Source organism: Muntiacus reevesi, chromosome 2 (genome assembly GCF_963930625.1).
Source record: "Muntiacus reevesi chromosome 2, mMunRee1.1, whole genome shotgun sequence".
NCBI classification, from domain to species: domain Eukaryota; kingdom Metazoa; phylum Chordata; class Mammalia; order Artiodactyla; family Cervidae; genus Muntiacus; species Muntiacus reevesi.
The window spans coordinates 63,931,564-63,953,510 of NC_089250.1; the positions used below are offsets into that span (position 1 = coordinate 63,931,564).

At 52.2% G+C, this 21,947-nt stretch overlaps 1 protein-coding gene across 1 annotated transcript; it reads left to right on the forward strand.

Annotated features, from left to right (window-relative positions):
- Positions 1-11,684: 11,684 nt before the first annotated feature.
- On the forward strand, positions 11,685-19,751 carry MYL9 (myosin light chain 9). Its single transcript, XM_065921940.1, has 4 exons — positions 11,685-11,842; positions 14,872-15,081; positions 17,865-18,026; positions 18,947-19,751. The coding sequence occupies exons 2-4, from the start codon at positions 14,898-14,900 to the stop codon at positions 19,117-19,119; spliced, it is 519 nt and encodes a 172-aa protein (XP_065778012.1). The 5' UTR covers positions 11,685-11,842; positions 14,872-14,897; the 3' UTR covers positions 19,120-19,751.
- The last annotated feature ends 2,196 nt before the right edge of the window (positions 19,752-21,947 follow it).

Below are 21,947 nucleotides of genomic sequence, written 5' to 3' on the forward strand. Positions count from 1 at the left end.
CCAAGGGCTCATGGTGTTATTGCGGTGGGATGGGCCAGGCTGGCATGAGGTGGGTGGAGTGGATGCCCCAGGAGACAGCCAGACACCTTCCAAGTGGCAGGGGTCTCTCTGGAGATGGGTGGTCTGGAGGGCAAACTGCAATTCCAGCTAAAGCACCTGTCTGTGAGCCTGGGCAAGAACACTAAGCTCTGGATTCCCTTATCTGGAAGCTGAGTGTGTAACATCTGCCTGACCAGCTTCCTTGAAGAAATAAAAGCTTACTAAGTTGCTATATGGTGGGACTTCCCTCGTAGTCCAGTGGTTAAGACTCCACGCTTCCAATGAGGGGACATGGGTTTGATTCCCAGTTGGGGAACTAAAAGTCCCACATGCCATGTGACACAGCTAAAAAAAATTTTTTTTAAAGTTGCTATACCGGAGCCAGGATGGGCCACCCTCGCTGACAGCTGGTGCCCGCTCCAGAGCCCGACCCTGCGTGCACTTCACCCAGGACGGGGCACTCGGTACCCCCGATAGTCATCTCCACCCAGACAGTTACATGCCCTGGATGCACTTCCTGAGCACCCACCCTACCAGGCCCAGGGCCCGGCAGGTCACTCACAGAGCTCAGGCTCCGGTAGGGGAGACACAGAGCGTGCCCCAGGTGAGCTCCAGCCCACGGCAGGCGATAGAGGAGGCGCTGCGGCGCAGTGAGGCCGTGGGAACCCTGACGGCACCGCCCAAGCTGGCCTGGGCAGCAGCCTCTGGTCAGGGCGAGGGACAGGGGTGCTTACCGGCTTCGGGGGCGGGTGTGGGGATGGGGTGTGGGGGAAACCGCGCGAAAGTGCATTCCAGGCATAAAGAACAGAAAGTAATGATGTGTTTTAGAAAGTTCTTGGATTAACACACCATTGTAAATACAACACTGTAAATCAACTCTACTTCAATAAACATTTTTAAAAAAGAAAGTTCTTGGGCCCGGCTGAGCTGCAGACACCTGGTCTCCTCCCCAGGCCCAACCCAGCTGAGGTGCTGGTTGACCTCAGGCCCAAGGGAACTGCCTTCCTAGGAACTTTGTTCAGGCTGCCCTGCCCTCCCTGTGGGGCCGTCTGTGAGCCCATCTGAAGCCACTGGGCCGGACCCCCTTCCCTAGGAGCAGGGTGCCCTCAGGTCTAGATTCTGGTAGTGGTGGGTGAGCATCCAGTGACCATGGGTGGCTCAGATTAACTCCTGGGGCTGCCTGGACCTAGCTCCGCCCTGAGACACAGCCGAGAGTGACTCGAGGGTAAGTGAACATGTTTCAGGTGGCCTGGGCACTCAGCTGGATGCTCAGAAGCCTGGAGGAATATAGGAGCTGCTCCCACTGGCTTTGATCAACCAGCAGCTGAGCTTTATGCCAGCCCAGCCTTGGGGCACCCGGAGGACCCTCACCCCTTCAGAGCCCGAGCATTTCTGCTGCAGCAGGGACGAGGCATTGTGGGTCAGACCAGGGAGAGCCCTGCACACCCCGTATCCCAGCATGAGTTGGGGTGGGGGGAGAAACACACCTGACGTGCTGAATCTGGGCCCCTGCTCCCAGCCCTCCTGGTGCAGCAGAGGTGAGGTCCGCCTCCCCATGCTGAAAGAGTTTCATGTCTTTACCCAGAATCACCAACTGGCAAGATTTTGCTGTATTTGCATTGTTCCTTTCTGGGACACAAACATCTCCCTCACCTCAAGAACTTAAACATAAGCTGCACAAACCATGCTGCTTCACCCCAAACACACCAGGTGATGCCTAAGAATAAGGACACTCCTTCCTACTCTGTACCACCGTGTGCTCAGTCACTTCAGTCATGTCTGATTCTTTGCGACTCAATGGACTGTAGCCTGCCAGACTCCTCTGTCCATGGTCATTCTCCAGGCAAGAATACTGGAGTGGGTTGCCATTTCCTACTCCAGGGATCTTCCCAGCCCTGGGATCAAACCCACATCTCTTGCATCTCCTGCACTGCAGCGGATTCTTTACCACTAGCGCCACATGGGAAGTCCAGTACCACTGTTACTCTCTTAATTTAACCAACCAGTGGCCCTCAAGCACCTCCCTCACCCAGGAGGGCACTGAGATCTTAATACCAGCTAAAGTGGGGATCATACTCCAAATGGCCCCACAGCAGCCTCCACGGCTTTTCCTTCATATCCAGCCAGGATCCAAAGCAGGACTGTTCACTGCTCTCATGTTATCATGTCTCTTTACTCTCACTGAATCAAAAACAGTTTCCCCATTTTTTTTCATGACCCTGACATTTTTAAAGTACCCAAGCATCTTACAGAATGTTACATAATTTGGATTTCCGTTTTCTCATGACGAGACAGATTGAACAGTCTGCACATGAACATGGCTTAGAAGATGTCTCTCTCTCCTGTACTCTGTTCTATCAGGGAGGCGTTTATCTCTTCACGGAAAAGCAGCTTTCCAGGGGACCTGAGAATCCTTGGCTTCTGCGTTTCCAAAGCACAACCTTTGAGGGAACAGAAAGGGCCAAGCCTGCTCTCTGAGCCAGAGAGGACCCCAGATGAACTGAGATGAGAATCTCCCATCACCACCATCTCTTAGCGGGGCTAAGAGAAATTTAAAGTGAAGTTGGGGGACTTCCCTTGTGGTCCAGTGGTTAAGAATCTTCCACGCAATGCTGGGGACATGGGTGTGATCCCTGGTCAGGGAACGAAGATCCCACATGCCAAGGAAGCCTGTGCAATGAGGATCTGTGTGCCATAACTGAGACCTGACGCAGCCAGATAAATATTTTTTAAAAATAAAATGAAGTAGGGTGTCTGCCACCCATCTGAATCTGGCTGATCTGAAAAATCAATGCAGTCTCCACTGCCCCTTCCTTATGGCAGCCAAGGGACTCCTCAGAAGTCCCCGCTCTGCTCTCTCCAAAAGTCCCCCTCTGATCAGGACCCTTTGCACCCTTCCCTGTACCAGCAGGAGAAAATCCAGCCTCCTTACCTTGGCCTTGGAGGCCTCTGCCCACTTTTCTAGGTGCCCTGCCGATGGGAGCCCATCCCTCGCCCTCTGCCTTCCAGTCAGCCTCACAGGCCTTGCACAGAGAGCCATGGCTTCCCCACCAATGCATCTCCTCTCCGCTCAGCTCTCAGGCTAGCGGGCATTTCTGCAGGGAAACCCTCCCAAAACAGCTCAGCCAGGCCAGACTGGTGCAAATCCCCTGCTCTACACTTGGAGCACAAGAGTGATGTCCTTTGTTGCTGTCACTGGTACTTAGATCTGTGAGCTTACAAATGAATAAAGTATCTGTCTCCACCAGGGAGACAGGGCAGGAATAGTGTTTTTTTTTCACTAGTCTTGGCGCCTAGCATCAGGAAATATTTCTTAAATGAACGACACTGTTGGGGAGCACAGGGGCGGGACTTCCCAAAGAAGGTAATATTTGAGCTGGGCTTTGAAGGATGAGCAGGAGTTCTCTGAGCTGGGGCAGTGAAGGGAACAGCGAGCAAAGGCAGACATGTAGGACTATGCTGATGCCTGGCGGGGGCGGAGGGTGCACTGGACAAGCCTTGAATGCCAGGTTAAGTCTAAGCTTTTACCAGCTTTGAACAGAGCAAGGTCATTTCCTTTCATAGAACCCAGTTTTCCTTAAGACAGGAGCCCCCAGAGTCCCAGCCTCCATGGAGCCATGGTACTCTGGTGACCCAGTCAGCACCCGAGTTTGTCCCCAAAACAGGTCAGGGACCCAGGCCTGGAGAAGTCCCGTGACCAAGAGGCGATGTGGGCCCTTGGAGCCCCTCAACTGCTAATGGCTTTAACTCCTATAGACTGACAACTCCTACATCTGAATCTACAACCTGAACCTTTCCTGAACTTTACATTTCCTACTCACCATCTCCACTTAGATGTTTAACAGGTAATCTCAAAGTTAACATGTCCACCAACTAGTAAAAGGAAAAGAGAAGGGTTAGAAAAATCACCATTTGGGGACTTTCCTGGTGCTTCAGTGGCTGGGAATGTGCCTACCAACACAGGGGACCTGGGTTCAATCCCTGGTCCACGAATTAAGAGCCCGCGTGCCTTGGGGTCGCTGAGCCCATGGCTGCAACCACTGAGCCTGAGCTCTAGAGCCCGTGAGCCGCAAGAGAAGCCACTGCAAGGTGAAGCCATCGCTACAAGAAGTCCTCGCATCGCGACTGGAGGGTAGCCCCCACTTGCTACAACTAGAGAAAAGCCCACGTGCAGCAATGAACACCCAGCACAGACAAAAATACATAGATAAATTTTTATTTTATAAATTAATTTTTATATCTTTAAATATTTTAAAATAATTAAATAATTTAATTTTTAAACAATATTTTTAAATATTTTCAATATTTTTAAACAATATTTTATTAATATTTATTTATTAATTTTTATTTATTTATTAATTTTTATTTATTTATTATTTATTTATTTATTAAAAATCCACAAAATAATCATGAGGAAGTACCGAGTAACTGGCCTGGACTCTCCAAAAATGTTAGTCTGTGATACACAGAAAAGCTCAGAGACAGATGGACTTCCCTGGTGGTCCAGTGGTTAAGAATCCACCTGCCCATGCAGTAGACACAGGTTTGATCTATGGTCCAGGAAGATTCCACATGCCATGGGGCAACTAAGTCCATGTGCCACAACTACTGAAGCCTGCTCATGCCCCAGAGCCCGTGCTCTGCAACTAGAGAAGCCGCTGCAATGAGAAATCCGCGCATGGCAACTAGAGAATGGCCCCGGCTCGCCACAACTAGAGAAAGCCTGCACATAGCAACAAAGACCAAGCATAGCCAAAAAAAAGCTAACAGACAGATTAAAACATTTCAATCAATACAGGAAAAAGTATTTGTTAAACTCAACACCCTTTCATGATAAAGAATGCATGACAAATTAGAACCTCTTCAAGCTGACACTTGAGGAGGGAACATCCCTCCCTCCCCGCAAAATCCACAGCTAACATGTTTTATGGTGCAAGACTGAAAGCTTTCCCCTCAAGATCAGGAACAAAGATGAAGAGTTTCACTCTTGCCACTTCTATTCAATACCGTATGGGAGGTTCCAGCCTGGGCGTTTAGGCAAGAATGAGCTTAGAATGAATAAGTGAATGAACAGATGGCATCCAAATTGGAAAGAAAGAAGTTTAACTACCTCTGTTTGCAGATAACATGATCTCTCATATAGAAAATCGTAACAGGACTTCCCTGGTGGTTCAGTGGCTAAGATTCCATGCTCCCAATGCAGGGGACCGGGGTTCCATCTCTGGTTGGGGAAGTAAGACCCCACATACCGTGTGGTGTGGCCAAAACAGGAAAAATTTACAAAGAATGAAGCACTGATTGATACATGTTATAACACAGATGGAATTTGAAAACATTATGCTAAGTGGAAGAAGCCACATATTATCTCCATTTACATTTCCAGAGTAAACAAATCAAGAGACAGAAGGTAGATTAGTGTTGGCCAGGGGATGGGGGAAGAAGAGAAGAGTGACTGCCAATGAGTATGCAGTTTCTTTGGGTGTGATGCTGGTAGAGAATCCGCCTGCAATGTGGGAGACCTGGGTTCGATCCCTGGGTTGGGAAGATCCCCTGGGAGAAGGGAAAGGCTACCCACTTCAGTGTTCTGGCCTGGAGAATTCCATGGACTGTATAATCCATGGGGTCACAAAGAGTCAGACACGACTAAGCGACTTTCACTTTCACTTTGGGGGTGATGAAATGTTCTGAAATTACACGGTGCTGATGGTTGTATAATTTTGTGAGTTTTTTTTTTTTTTTTTTAAATTTTGTGAGTTTTAAAACCACTGAATTGTACCCTTGAAAAGAATGAATTCTTTTTTTAAAGAATGAATTTTGGGGAGGGGGGGTGGAAAAAAAAATAAAAATAAAGAATGAATTTTATGGTACATAAATTATATAAGTTTTAAAAATGATCTTAAACAGATAGGTCCATAGAATGGGAAAGCATTTTTGCAAATCACATATCTGATACGGGATTAGTATCCAGAATATATAGAGAACTCTTACAACTCAACAACAACAAAAAGCAAACAACCTGATTTTTTAAGCAGCTTTTGCGAGTTTTTTTTGGCCGCACTGCACATCATGTGGGATCTTGGTTCCCTGACCAAAATCGAACCCAGGCCCACCCAGCAATGAAATTGCCGAGTCCTAACCATTGGACTTCCAGGGAATTCCCTAAATGGGCAAAGAATCTGAATAGACACTTCTCCGAAGATACACAAGTGGTCAATAAGCACATGAAAAGATGCTTAGCATTAGTTTTTGTGGAAATACAAGTCAAAACCACAGTGAGACATCACTTCACACTCATTAGGATAACTATTATTTAGCAAAAAGAAAAAGAAAAAGAACAGAAAATGACAAGTGTTGGCAAGGATGTAGAGAAATTAGAACCCTTGTGCACTCTTGGTGGGAACGTAAAATGGTATAGCTACTATGGGAAACAGTATGGCGGTTTCCGCACCCGCCCCCCCCAAAAAAAAACTAACTAAAAACAGAGTTACCAGTAATTAGCCTCCAACTAATAAAAATAAATGGAAAAAAAATAAAAATAAAAACAGAGTTACCATATAGCCCTTCAATTCTGCTTCTGGATATATATCCTAAAAAAAAAAAAATCAAAAGCAGGGACTCAAAAAGATACTTGTACTACACCCATATTAAGAGCAGTATTCTTCACAATAACCAAAAGCCAGAAACAACACAAATGTCCACTGACATGAATGGATAAGCAAAACTGTGGTCTTTCCACACAACGGAATATTATTTAACCTTAAAAAGGAAGAAAATGCTGACACATGCTGCAAGATGAATGAACCCTGAAGAAACTATGCCAAGTGAAATAAACCAGTCACAAAAGAACAAACACTGTGTGATTCCATTTATATGGGTCTCCCAGAGTAGTCAAATTCATAGAGACAGGAAGTGGAAGGGTGGTTGCCCAGCAGGTGAGCGAAAAGAATAAAATAGGTAAGCTGTTTACTGGGCTACGGAATCTAACTTGGGGAAGATGAAATGGTTCTGGGGATGGACAGTGGTGATAGTTGTAAAACAATGTGAATGTACTTAATGCCACTAAACTATACACTCAAAATGGTTAAAATGGTAAATTTTGCTATTTTACCACACACACAAAATCACTGCAGATGGTTGACTGCAGCCATGAAATTAAAAGACGCTTGCTCCTTGGAAGAAAAGTTATGATCAACCTAGACAGCATATTAAAAAGCAGAGACATTATCAATAAAGATCCGTCTAGTCAAGGCTATGGTTTTCCAGTGGTCATGTATGGATGTGAGAGTTGGACTCTAAAGAAAGCTGAGTGTCGAAGAATTGATGCTTTTGAACTGTGGTGTTGGGGAAGACTCTTGAGAGTCCCTTGGACTGCAAGGAGATCCAACTAGTTCATTCTAAAGAAAATCAGTCCTAAATATTCATTGGAAGGACTGATGCTGAAGCTGAAACTCCAATACTTTGGCCACCTGATGCAAAGAACTGACTCATTTGAAAAGACCCTGATGCTGGGAAAGATTGAAGACAGAAGGAGAAGGGGATGACAGAGGATGAGATGGTTGGATGGCATCACCGACACAATGAACATGAGTTTGAGCAAGCTCTGGGAGTTGGTGATGGACAGGGAGGCCTGGCGTACTGTAGTCCATGGGGTCGCAAAGAGTCAGACACAACTGAGCGACTGAACTGAACTAAACTGAACCACCGCCTACCCCCTCACACACACACACACACACACACACACGAGGATCAAAGAAATATGACAACCTTGGATTGGCTGTTGGGCCTGAAAAAAATTTTTTTGTAAAGAACATTATCGGGATAATTGGAAAAACTTGAATATGGACTGTTAGGCAATAGTATTAAATTAATGTTAAAACTTTCCTGATTTTTACAAAGATATGTTGCCAAGTCCAAGCTCCCTCTGCTTGCCACAGGGCAGGTCGATGAATCCAAAAGAAGAGGTACTGAGGCAAGGAATATGACTATATTTGGAAAGACAGCAGGCTGAAAAGATGGCAGATTAATGTCTCAAAATAACCATCTTTCTCAGGGGTCTGGACTCCAGGTTCTTTTGAACCAGAAAGAGAAGGGGTGAGGAAGTAAAGTGAAAAGACAGAACAGAGAGGGAGAGGCGGTGGGGAAGTAAAGTAAAAGGGCCATCAGTCTTGCAAAACATGTCAGGGAATGGCCAGCTGTGTGAAAGGGGATGTGTTAATCTCCTTTTCGAAGGTGGGCAGGGTCAGATTATCTCCTGGTGAGCTGAACAAAGGCATTTTAACAGTCAGGCAGAGGAGCAGGGTCCTCTGAGGCAGGCCGGCATGTATGATTATAACAGCAATGAAAAGCAAGTCAAAGAAACAGTTCTACAAGAGATATACGGTACAACATGGGGAATATAGCCAATATTTTATGATAACTATAAGTGGAATATAACCTTCAAAAATTGTGAATCATTATATTGTACACCTATAACTTATATAATACTGTACATCAACTATATTTCAATGTTTTACTTTTTCCTGGTTTTAATCATTGCATTATGGATATGTAATACTTTTCTTCTTAGGAGACACTCACTGAGGTATTTCAGGGTAACAGGGCTTGATCTGTGCAAGTTACTCTCACATGGTTGGGGAGGATACACACACACACACACACAGAAGAAAATGTAAGAAAGCCAAATGCTAACAAGTACAGAATCTGGATGAAGGTCCGTACAGTTCTTATAACTTTATCTTAAATTTGAAACTATTTCAAAATAAAGTTTTTAAAATGTAATAAGTTTTAAATATGTCCAAAACAGAACTTCTGATTCCTCACCAAACCTGCTCCTTCCATAGACTCAGTTTAGGAAATGTTAGCTCTTTCCTTTCCAGCTGCTCAGGTTGAAACTGGTATGTGGTGTCGTTTCCAGGGCTCTGAAGAGCTCCAGTACCAGAGTTCTTTATGTCTCAGTGCAGAGAAGATTTCGGCGAGAGTAGAGTGATAGATGAGAAGTGATTTATTAGAATAAGACGCTTGTAAGGCTTGCAAGTGGACAGGTGAGGAATGCCACACCCCGAGAACTTACTGGGCTACAGTTTTACAATCAAAAGATAAGTGGGGAGGGGGAGAAGCCCTTCTTCATCTTCCTTGAGTAGACGTCATGTTTTCATCATTAGTTCATCCTCCAGGCTGTACAGGGGAGTTTTCTTGTCCCTGTGTGGTCAAACTAGTTCCACAAATTATTTTTTTATGTGTGCAGAGAGCATGCCCTAGGGATCAGTAACTTACTGTGGTCACTGGGCAAGATGTGGAGCTCATGCCACAGTTTTTTTTATTGTTGTGGGGCATGTCTCGTGCTTCTGTTGCATGGTTTTGTTGCTAAGCAAGCCTGCTTGGTTCTGTGGTTAAGCAAACCTGCTTTCTCGAGTAACCATTAACTTACAGGGGTTTCCCATATTTTTCTACTTACAATCCCCTACCGGGATTAACTACTCAATCACCTTGGAATCTTCACACACACACATTAATCACCTTGGAATCTTCACACACACACACACACACACACACACCAATCCAAGTGAAAATCCTACCAGATGCAACTTCAAAATACATCCAGAATCCCATCAATTCTCCCACTGCCTGCTCACTAGTCTGGATACTTCATCCTGCTCAATAGCTCCTCACTCATCTCCCTGCTCCCTGCCACCCCCACCCACTCCAAGAGGGATTCAGTTAAAACATAAGCCAGATCATGCCACCCTTTGCTCAGAACTCTCTGAGGTCTTACAGTGGTCTACAAGTGTAAGCGGGTAAGTGAAAGGGTCCCTGGAAAAAGAGAAGCAGGAATGGCTTTCTTCATGAAGAAAACCATTCTGGCCTAAGCCATTTTATGATCTAAGCCTGGCCACAATGCTTGCCCTTGAACAGCTCTCAGTAATGAATGGTCTTAAGGGAACAATAGCATGCAGAAAAAAGGCAGTCAAACAATAAAGATAAAGAGGTGATAAAGTCCCAGTTCCTCCTCAAGGGATTATACATAACAATTCATCTTTGAGTACTGCAGGAACTAAAGTCCCCACCCAGGTAGAGGAAGGAAGGATGACCCTCTTGACTTCAATCAACTAAAGTTTGGACTCTTAAGTCAACCCAGGCCCCAATTCTATGAGGAATTCTCCTCTGCTTAATCCCTTCATGAATATGCACATACCCTTAGCTTAAAAGTGAAAGCGAAAGTTGGTCTGTGGTGTCCAACTTTGTGACCCTACGGACTATACAGTCCATGGAATTCTCCAGGCCAGAATACTGGAGTGGGTAGCAGTTCCCTTCTCCGGGGGATCTTCCCAGCCCAGAGATGGAACCCAGGTCTCCCGCATTGTAGGCGGATTCTTCACCAGCTGAGCCTCCCCCAATTTTGCTGTCCAGGGAGACACTGCTTTGGGAAAGATTCCCCATGCTTTCCTTACTGACTACAAGAAATATTTCCTTCCTGCTCCTGATCTTTGGCTTGGCAGTGTCTATTGGTTCGACAGCCACCAAAAGCAAACCCAAGGGTCCCCGGGGCTAGGTCCCTACTGCTTCTCAGACCACCTCTCCCAGCCCCATCCCTCAGTGACACTCACCTCTCCCAGCTCCCTGACCATGAGCTGAACAAGCGCCCCTACAGGGCTTCCGTCTCAGATGTTCACCAGGCTGGGCTCACTCCCTCACCTCCTTCCTGGGAGGCAGCCCCTATCTCTTGTTGTTCTCTTTCCCCTCACCTCGTTTTATTCTCCTTTTAGCATTTGTTTCTATTCTCCAAGCCACATAGCTACTTGTTCATGACATTTCTCTCCACAAGACCAAAAGCTTCCAGAGTGCAATCACTATAGTTCACTGCTATTTCCCCAGCACTTGTGCCAGACAGGTAGCAGGTGTCAGTTAATATTTACCAAGTAAGTAACTGGATGTTGAAAAGTTCCCTCGGGAATGGAACGTCTGAGTTGGATCAAAGGGAGGGAGAGAAAGCGGTAGGCAGGAGTCTGGGCCAGGGCTGATGGGTAAGCTGGGCCTTGGGGGGGTCACAGTGATGGACAGGGCCTGATGGTGAAGGCAGAGGGGATGGGTCTGTCCTCCCAGCCTCCATCCTCTGACTCAGGCCAACAAGAAGGGGTTGGGGGTGCAGCCCCGCTGGCAAGGATGCTCCAGGGGTCCCCCGATCCCAGCTCTCGCTGGCTCCCCAGGGCCTCCGTGGGTCTTTCTGGCCACTGTCTCACCACCACCCTCCCCTTTCGCAGGTGGGGACACCAGGGCACTTGGAGAGTGACTTGGCCCAAGGCCGCCCAACCCCCGCCGGACCTGCGCGTACAGCAGATCCACTCTGACACGGCTCTTCTCTGGGAGTGGAAAAAAGCCCTACTTGGCCTGGTGGAAAGCAGCTTTCCCCGGGGAATAGGCCGGGGCGCGGGCTCTGGGGGAATGATGGGGGTGGGGTCTGAGGTCCGGAGGCCTCGCTAGAGAGGAAGGACCAGCCCAGACAGACCCCCTTCCCCGGGTTGTCCAGGCCCCCCGCTCGCCCCCGGCCCACCATGGGGGAAGGCCTTCACAGCCTGGGGGGTTCACCCGGGAACACCCCACCTCCCTGGCCCGTGGGTCGCGGCCAAATAAGGCCGGGCTGCCGCGGCCCCGCCCCTGCCCGCCGCCGCACATTCTTCTGCCTTGTAAGGCCCGGCGCCTCGCCCCGCCCCGCGCCCCCACCCCCGGGCCCAGACCCCACCGACGGCCCGACGGCCCCGGCTCCGCAGCCGCTCCGCGCACCGCGCCAGCACCTTCTCCGCACCAGGTGGGAGCCCCGCGGCCCGGGGGGTCTGGAGTGGGCGGTGTGACGGCCGCGGCTGGGACTTGGGGACGCGAGTGGGGAGGCGGGGGTTGCAGGATCTCTGGGCTGGGACAGATCGTGGGGCTGGGGCTGCGAGGTTGCTCCGTCCTACGGGGATTCGGGAGGCGGCTGGGCAGCAGGGAGACTGGACAGGCTCTGGGAAGCAGTGGGCCTGCAGCGAGGGAAGACTGTCCAGGCCCTGCCCCTTCGCTGTGAAGTTAGAGATGCCGACCCCGGCAGGGGCTTGGGGTCGCTGGCGTTCCCTGCTCTAGAGGACCCATCTGTGTCACAGACAGGAAACAGCCCTGCCAGGCTCCAGCGGAGCATCCCTGACCCCTCCCCTATCTCCTGGGGCAAGAAAGAAGGATGGAGACAGGGGTAACTTGTCTCTGCCATCACACCAATGCTGAGTACCATCCCCAGGGCTTCCCTGCTCTGAGTCTGCTGCCCCCCTAGGCCTGCTGGGTGGGGAAGCTTGGCCAAGGGCCATAGGGCTCATCCCCTGTACCCCCTGGCCTGACAAGGCCCTGGGCTGCAGGAAGTGGTCCCCGCCCCTCCCCAGCCCTGCAGCTGCTCTGGCTACTTCAGGAAAGAGTCGGATAACTCCCCCTTCAAGGGAGGCGAGTTTACCAACAAGGCAGCTGGAATTGCCAGCCACAGAGACCCTGACATAATGGGGAACACAGGCTGTCTTTGCTGTTACAGTGGGGTTTCCGGGATCACAAGTGGGGAGGTGGCACCTAGCTGTAGCAGGCCAAGGACCAGTTATATCTGATCCCTGGTGTCTAGGACCCCCAGGAGGAGGAGGCGGCGATGGCTCCAGGTCTTAAGAGCACAGCCTGGCTCTGACCCCAGTTCCTCAATCAAGCCTACAAATTGCCTCTGCTCACAACAGTGCCCCTCAACTGCCATCGGCCCACCAGGAGAAGCCATCTGCCACCCCCAGACCTAAGCCTAGCCCAGGGGTCCCAGCTTCCAGTTGGACTCTCTCCCTCTTATGGGCATACCAGTTCTTTTAATTGCACAGTGAGGGCACCCCATTTTCCCCACCCTGCTCCCCAAGATTGCTGGGATGGATAAACTGTGAAGTTCAGTGCTCCAAGCCCTGTCACAGCCCCTCAAGAGAAGAGGGTGGGGATGGGGCAGCCACGGAGACAGGGAAGCCAAGGCAGAATCAGAGCAGTGGGTGAGCTCTCGGCCACTCCTGCCACGTCTGCTCTAGAACTGTACAGATGGGGGTGGCGTGACTGATGGGGACCATGACAGTCTCTGCTGGGCGCGGTGGACTTCTCCTCAGCTGCCTGCTGAGGCATCATGAGTTAAAGTTCCCAGAGAACACCCGGCCCGGGGAAGAACTGGGCGCCTCGAAGCACTCATACAGGAGAGGGTGGCACCCCCGGCTGACGGCACCGTCCCACCCCCTACCCTTTCCCAAAAGGGAAAGGCTTTGAACCCACCTTGAACCACACAAGAAGCACTGAGGGCCAAGTGTGTGGGTCCAGGGGGACAGTCTATAACTATAGGCAGTTGTGCCTGTGGGGAAAGGCTGGGGCTGGCCAGTGTCCCAGCTCAGGGTTTAAGATCTCAAAGGCCGGAGATCCAGAATGGCTTGAACAAGGTCATGGGATAGAGGCCTGGAAGATAGATCGAGGAGCACTTAAGGCTTCTTGCAGATCCTCAACCACGAGACTCAGGACAGGAAAGAGGGGCAGCAGTCCTGGGGCCCCAAGCTGCCCCAGAAGCACAGTGCCCAGAAGCTATGAGAAGAGTTCAGGGAAAGAGCCCCTTGTTGCGCCTCAGTTTCCCCATCTGTACGGTAGGTTCAGTAGACTGGCTGCAGCTGCCTTCAAAGTCATTCATTAAACAAGCGTCTCTGAGTGTCACCATGGGCTTAGGTATAATTCAGGGTGCATACACCAGCCCTGACTGATTGTGATGGAGAGAGACCTTTAAGTGCTTGCTGTCAAAGCCAGAGTGGGGGAACTGCTCCCCAAGGGCTGTCTGAAGAACTGGGCTCGAGAAGGAAGGGTGTTCCAAGGGGAGAACCAAGAAGGAAAGTCTGGGGGTACCTGGGAGCAGCCAGAGGTCCAGCTGGGCAGGATCACAGCTGCAAGAGGGGTGACAGGGCCAGTCAGAGAGCAGTGCAGGAGAGGCTCAGAGGGCCTCCCTCCATGCCAGGCCTGATGGGAGAGGGGTTTGGCAGGAACACTCAAGGGCTTCAGGGTGAAGTACTGGGGTCTGCGTGCAATGGGTGAGACTGGCTGAGGTTTGGAGGCCAGGCCTAAACAAAGGTGACAGGAAGCTGGGGTGCTCAGTCTGGGGGAGCTTTATGCCTCTATAAGCACTGAAGAGGGAGAACAAAGAGCAGGACCCAAATCAGGTCTGTCCCCCCCACCAAGGGGCTGGTCACGTGGGGACAGGTGGGGGGAAGGGAGGCTGCCCAGAACGCTGGCCTTCCAGAACCTCCAGAGGAGGAGGAGGAGGAATGTCAGGAATGCAGGGCTGACCCAGCTCCTTCCTGCTGCTGGGGGCAGGGAGCCTCGGAGCCTCTCCCAAGCCTGCCCACCTTGTCACTGGGAGAGAGATGGATGGTGTGAATGCTCTTGAGGATTAAGGGAGATAAAGCACGGAAATGGTTGGCACCGAACCCAATCCTAAGTGTCTACCCAAACCATGACAGCAGAAATAGCTTCCTCTGGGCCGGGCACCACGCCAGGGGCTTTTCGGGCACAAGTCAATGGATCCCTTTGGCTGGGCACTCCTATCCCATTCCAGATGAGGAAACACTTCGGAGAGGTAGAGGAAGTTGTTTCAGATCATGTCACAGGGCCAACACTGGCTGCTTCTGTGATGAGCCGGGTGGCAGGAGCCCCCAGCCTATAGGAGCACAAAGGCCTGGCCCAGGCGCCAACAGCTGAGTGGGGTGTGGGTAGGCCAGAAACTTCTCTGGCCCAGGATCACTGGCTCTCCCATCTGCACCCATCCTCCTACAGGAAAGCCCCACACGCCTGCAGCCAAGATGTCCAGTAAACGGGCCAAGGCCAAGACCACCAAGAAGCGGCCACAGAGGGCCACGTCCAATGTGTTCGCGATGTTTGACCAGTCCCAGATCCAGGAGTTTAAGGAGGCCTTCAACATGATCGACCAGAACCGAGACGGCTTCATCGACAAGGAGGATCTGCACGACATGCTGGCCTCAATGGGTGAGCAGAGGCGGGGCTGGGGGCTGAGCGGGTCCACGAGGGCTGCAGCTGGAGCAGGCGGTGGGGCGACCCATCCCTCAGGGAACACTTCCCGTGTACTGACCGAGGCTCCCACCCTGGAGAGGAGCTGCCACCTCTTTGTCCATTTAACAGACAGGGAAACTGAGGCACAGAGCATTTCGGCACTGGACTTGAACCCAGACAGGCCCACTCCTGCCTCAGGCAGACCTGTGGTTTCAACTGCCTGGTACCACGTCACTGAAGGAAAAGGATCAGCAGCTACAAAACTGCACAGACTTTTCCATTGTATAGATGGGGAAACTGAGGCCTAGAGCGGAGGCCAGGGCACCTCCTTGCTCCCTCAGAGGTCACCTGTGTTAGACTCTGAGAGGCGGACTCCAGTGAATTCCCCAGACTCAGAATCTCAGAGCTAAAAGGCCTCAGGAATCTAGCGCCTTGCACCATTGCCCAGATGGGGAAACTGACGCCCAGAGGCCAGGCTTCCAGACACCAACCCACCAGACACCAGGGTGGTCTGCCTCCACATCCCTCCTCGTGCCCTGGCCACAGAAGACCCCCCTCAGTCCCAGTCCCTGGAGCCCGGGTGAAAGCGTCTGGGTCAGACCCTGGCCGGGGGTGGGGTGGTCTCGGGTAGCAGAGGAGGCAGCCTGTGGCAGTCAGGCCCGAGTCAGTCCCTGGCACCGCCCCTCACTGGGCAGCCCCACTCTGGCCTGTGGTCCGTGTGTGCATGCATCCCCGGGGGTCTGGTTAGAGGAACAAACGACCTCTCTCGGGACCAGGAGGGCGGACCCTGGACACTCCCCACTGTCAGCGCCACACCTCTTCCAGTGTCAGGGCAGACTCACTGGAGGCTCCTCCCTGGAGAGGTCAGGGGCCCAAAGGAAGCCTGAGGCCTGGGCAGGAGAGGAGCTGTGTGTCCTGCTGTCACGGCTCTTCAGGCACCAGCCATCCCACGGGGACACGGCCGAGTGCGGGGCTCAGAGGAGACAGGGAGACAAAGACTCCCGGGCTTCCCAGGTGGCGCAGTGGCCCAGAATCCTCCTGCCAATGCAGGAGACGCAAGTTCGGCCCCTGAGTCGGGAAGATTCCCTGGAGTAGGAAATGACAACCCTCGCCAGTATTTTCTTGCCTCCATGGACAGAGGAGCCTGGTGGGCTACAAGTCCCTGGGATCGCAAAGAGTCGGATGCAACTAAGCAACTGAGCGCACACACCTGGGCTCTCAACCCCAGAGACTACACTGTACGTCTACCCAGAAAAACCCCACTCCTATTCGTAGCTCAGGTCAGTGGGTCCACAGGTCAGTCAGGGCCTCTGGTTAAGAACATCACCCTCTGGGAATTCCCCAGCAGTCCAGTGGTTAGGACTCTGCGCTTCCCCTGCAAGGAGCGTGAGTTTGATCCCTGATAGGGGAACTAAGATCTTGTGGGTCATGTGGCACAACCGAAAACAAGAATCAGGACCATCATCCTCAGGTTTAAAAACAAGAGCAGCAAAGAATAGCTTCCCTGGTGGCTCAGACAGTAAAAACAACAGCAGCAAACAATAAATCAGTAATAGCAAGTGGCAGCTCCGCAGGTATTATCTTAAATCTCAAAGGTAGATGTGATGATCATTCTCACTTTACAAATGAGGAAACAGAGGCTCAGAGAGGTTAAGTAATCTGCCCGAGGTCACACAGCTACAAAGTGGCAGAGCTGGGATTTGAACCCAGCAGCTGATTCAAGTCCATAGGGCCGTGCCAGTCACTGTCCTGTGCATTTTACAGCCACTGCCTTCCTCATCTTCGCAGTTCTCCTCAGGGACTGGGGAAGCAGGCACGGAGCTGGGATTCAGACCTTAGCCTGTGCGACACCAAAGCTCACTAGTTTACTTTCAAAACTGTGCCTGGGGCCTGGGGTCCGGCTGCCTGGCTTCAGATGCTGGCTCCACTCCTCACTTGCTGTGTGACCGAGGACAAGGCACCTCACCTCAGAGCCTCAGGTCCCACACTGGTGAGGGGGTAAGAAGGCTGGGGTGGTGACACTTAAGCCATAAGGCACACGGAGTGCCAAAGGCAGGAAGCAATCCGCAGACGGGGGCTCTTACACCTCAGACAGCGTGACCCACAGCGGATATCCAGACCCCAGACCCGAGGAGGAAACTGGTGGAGGCCACCAGGGGAGTGGGCGGTGATTATCAGTGGGACGGAGCAGTCAGAGACGGCGGTCCCAGAGAGAGGCTGTACAGTTTACAGTGGCTCAGAGGTTAAAGCGTCTGCCTGCAATGCAGGGGACCTGGGTTCGATCCCTGGGTTGGGAAGATACCCTGGAGAAGGAAATGGCAAGTCACTCCAGTATTCTCAGTTGGAGAATCCCATGGAACAGGAGCCTGGTAGGCTACAGTCCACGGGGTCACAAAGAGTTGGACACGACTGAGCGACTTCACTTTCAAGTTAACTAGTCAGCTCTAGTTTACTAACACTAGGGCTTCCCTGGTGGTTCAGATGGTACTTGCAATGCAGGACAGATGGGTTCACTCTCTGCGTGGGGAAGATCCCCTGGAGAAGGGCATGGCTATTCACTCCAGTATTCTTGCCTGGAAAATTCCATGGACAGAGGAGCCAGGTGGGCTACAGTCCATGGGGTCGCAGAGTTGGACGCGACTGAGTGACTACCCTTTCACACTTTTCAACAGTTTACTAAACGTACTGTCTCCTGTCTATGGGGCTACGCAGGGAGGGGGCGGGAGGTGAGAGCAGGCACGGACGGCCCTTCCCCACAGGGAAGAACCCCACGGACGAGTACCTGGAAGGCATGATGAGCGAGGCCCCGGGGCCCATCAACTTCACCATGTTCCTCACCATGTTCGGGGAGAAGCTGAACGGCACAGACCCCGAGGACGTGATCCGCAACGCCTTTGCCTGTTTCGACGAGGAGGCCTCAGGTCAGTCAGCAGCCTCGGGGCAGAGGCCTGGATGGGGCTGGGGTCATGCACCCCACCCAGGCACCCCGCGTATGCAAGTGGCACCCGGCTGCGCCGGCAGCTCAAGGCCCCCCTCTGCCCCCAAAGGGCAGGACAGAGATCACCTGTCCACCTATTTCTGCCACCAGAACGATAAAAGCTGCTTCCTTGTTTTTCCCCCCCAAAGGCTAAACTGAAACAGCCCACATCCCCCAAGCCTTCCCACTTCTTAGCTCTCCTACTGGCCCAATGCACTGGCTTCTGCTTTTGACCCTTCCAGAAACCAAACCATTTCAGGCCGGCGGGCCAAAAGGTTATAGAAACCAGCCCCACCCTCAGGTTCTCCACAGGGCTTCTCAGCCACCCTGGCTCCCTCCCAGGGACGCCGCCAGCAGTAGCTGCTTCAGTGGTTTCTCAGGGGCCAGAGGCGCACCACAGGCCTAAGCACGTTCAGAACCTTTTCCTGACTGTGTCACAGCTCCCTAACTAGGTTGGCGTGTTTTCCTCCCCATTTTCCAGATCAAACAGGCAAAGAAAGGTTAAGTAACTTGCCCAAGGTCACACAGCTAGAAAGAAGAGGAGATGAGCATTCAGACGCAGGCAGTGGCGCTCTGGGGCCCAGGTTCTTCAAGCAGCACAGTCAGCAGCTCCAAGCAGGGCACCCCAACCCTCACAGCCCCAGGGCCCCCCACCCACCCCCACAAACACCTCGCAGACAGCCCCACTGCGGAACTGTTCCTGCTGGGTCCTGGTGACCTCGAACTGAACAGACACCAGGGCTGTGTCTTTCCCCGGCCCCCCACCCTCCAGGTCTGCGAGTCCTGGTGGGGGCCCCGGGTAGGGGGTGTGAGGTGTGTCTCAAGGCCCTGGCCCCTGCGCCTCCCCCCCTGCCCCCCACCCAGGTTTCATCCATGAGGACCACCTTCGGGAGCTGCTCACCACCATGGGCGACCGCTTCACAGATGAGGAGGTGGACGAGATGTACCGAGAGGCGCCCATTGATAAGAAAGGCAACTTCAACTACGTGGAGTTCACCCGCATCCTCAAGCACGGCGCCAAGGACAAGGACGACTAGGCCGTCCCGGCGCCCCTGCCCAGGCCCCTGTCCCAGCCACCTGCCCCCACGTACACCGTCTGCACCGGCTCCGTGCCCACGAGCCCAGAGCGCCCTCTCAGAGGACTCTCCCTCTGAGGGGCCGGGGGCCCAGCTCCGAGTGAAGGAAACAGGCTGAGCACCGTACCAGGCCAGGGGCATAGCCAACGGGAGGCCGGTGACCCTCCGAGGAAACCCCATCTTCTTGGGAGCTGGGCCAGGGGGCTGGACCGGGAGGCCCCGAGGGGAGGCTCCTAGGAGAGCCCCGGCCTCGACTGTTGCCTGCCCGCTTCCGGCTGCTCCCCACAGGAGGGGCCCTGTGTCCTGGTCTGGAACACCATGCCACTTGCACCCCCCTGCAAGCCCTTCCCCAGCCACTGCCACAAACACGAATCTCACCGAGGTCCCCTCTCAGAGGACAGGGTGCCACTCCCCTCCCGTCCACCCTGCCCGGCCACGAGAACACACCCCACCCCGCCGGGAGTGTGCTCTGGAAGATGCAAGAGGACGGACATTCATCTCGGGGAGGCGGAGCCTCTAATAGAAGGTGGAGCACTGATTTGGGTGTGTATGTTTGTGGTTGGGGTGAAATAAAGGCGCCCTGAGGCCCCAAACACCTCCCTCCCTCTCCTTCCCCAGTGGCTGCCCCTCCACCCCCGGACCCCCAGCCCAGGGAAGGCTCAGCTGAGACCAGACCAGTGCGGGGGAGCAGGCGGGTCCTGAGGGGAAAAGCTCTCCTGGGAGAGAGGGGGCAGGACCCACCACAGCAAATCCCAGTGGGGCTTCTGGGGCTCTGAGAGGGCAGGGGTCAAGGTCACAGCCTTCAGGACTGGAGCCTGGGTCTCCAGGATCCCCTCAATGCTCCTGGGAAGCCAGGTGGTCCTAGAAGAGCAGGGAGGCTTTGGGAGCCGTGAGGAGGGTTCTTCCCCTTTGCTCGGGGAAGCAGGTGAGAAAGAATGATTCCCCGCGGGCAGCTTCTAGGTGTGCCCTCCGCCGCTGGAGGATCGGTTCTGCCACGTGACCAGTGGCGCAGCAAGCCACAGCTTTTCCCATCCCAAGAGACTGGCAGGACTGGGATCCCCGTTGACAGTGGGGACTCTGATGACGGTGCCTGGAGCCTAAGGGGAAGGGAGATACTGGTTGAATGAACAGAGTCCACAGGGACAGGGGCCGCCTGAGGTCACCCAGTGGGTCTGGGGCAGAGGGAGAGCTGGTCCCTGGCCTCTGGACCTTCCAAGGGTTCAGGCCAGGACTGGACACATCCCATCTGCACCCAGCAGCGAGTAGGTGCTAGAGCCAGCTTGGGTCAAAGGTGTGAGGTCAGGGCCAAAGGAGCGCCGAGCACTAAGGGGACCCTGCACTGGCCCAGGAAGCCGAACCTCCCCCAGGCCACTGCCCCAACATCGGTGCCCAGCCCTTTCCAGCAGAAAGCCACGAAAGCCCTTCTCTTGCCTCCAAACTGAGCCCCACAAATCCCTGAGGTCAACTTTAGATGGAGCCAGCCCCAAACGAGTTCTGAATGCTCCCCAGACTCCGTCCCAACCACACCATACCCTTGACTCTGACCCCAGATTGTGGGCCCTGAGCAATCCTCATCCCAACCTGCTACCGAGCCTGGCTACCCGCTCACTGTGACCAATTCCAGGGACTCCCAGAGCACTGGCCATGCGTGCTGGACACCAGGGTCCAGGTCTCTTGGCGGAGTCACCGAGGTACCAAAGGCCTTCCTGGAAGAAGGCGGGGACTCGGGGTCAGGAACAAACCTCCTCCCTCCCCCTCCACCCCAGAAAGATTCACACCCAGGGGTGGCAGATGGGAGCCAGTGCAGCCTCACTGGTTTCAGAGCTGGCCAGGGGCTGAGGGAACCCAGGCGATGGGAAGAGGGAAGCATTCTGTGCGTGGAAGGGCAGGACCAGGAGGAAGCTGCAGAAAGCGCTAAGGAAGAGGGTACTGCAAGGAATGGAGACAATCTGAACAGAAGTCCGGAACAGGAACACATGTGGCACAAACGTAGGACCCAAGAGGAAGGTGATTTTCACTCGATAATTTATTACCATCTCACAGCAGTCTTTTAGAAAAGCAGCAGCAGCTACTATTTTATTTCAAACAGGCAATATTTAGAGGTAATAGCGAAGGACCCCAAAAGTTTCAAGGTCTGGCACAAAACTCAGAACAGACACACACACACACGCATGCATACAAAGACCAGTGGATTTAAATGATGAAGACTGAATGTTTCTAAGGCTAAAGAAACTGTAAGCAAAATTAAAACCAAGTACAGAGAGGGAGAAGATATTTGTAGCATGATTAATTTTTTTTTAAAGTTAATGACACTATCCTATAAAAAGAACTTCAATCATTCAATAAGAAAAAGGGAATTCTCTGGTGGTCCAATGGTTAGGACTCTTAGGCACTCAGGACTCAATCCCGCATCAGGGAACTAAGATCCCTACAAGCCAAAAAAAAAAAAAACATGTCAGTAGGGAAAAATGGGGAAATAATATGAAAAAAAAAAATCTCAGAAGAAATACAAACACTTAATAAACATGTTTTATTTTATTGGCTGCATCTCAGTTTCCCAACCCATGTCGTCGGCAGTGAAAGCAGAGTCCTTCCTAGTCACTGGAATGCCAAGGAATTCCCTAAAACTCACTTTTTAATTAAAAAAAAATTTTTGTTTTATACCAGACTACAGTTGACTTACAATGTTGTGTTAGTAAAACTCACTTTTTAGAAAGGGTGAATTTTTACTGTATTAAAATGAAACAAGGAATTACTAACTAAAATATAAAAGAAAAAGTTGTAGAATC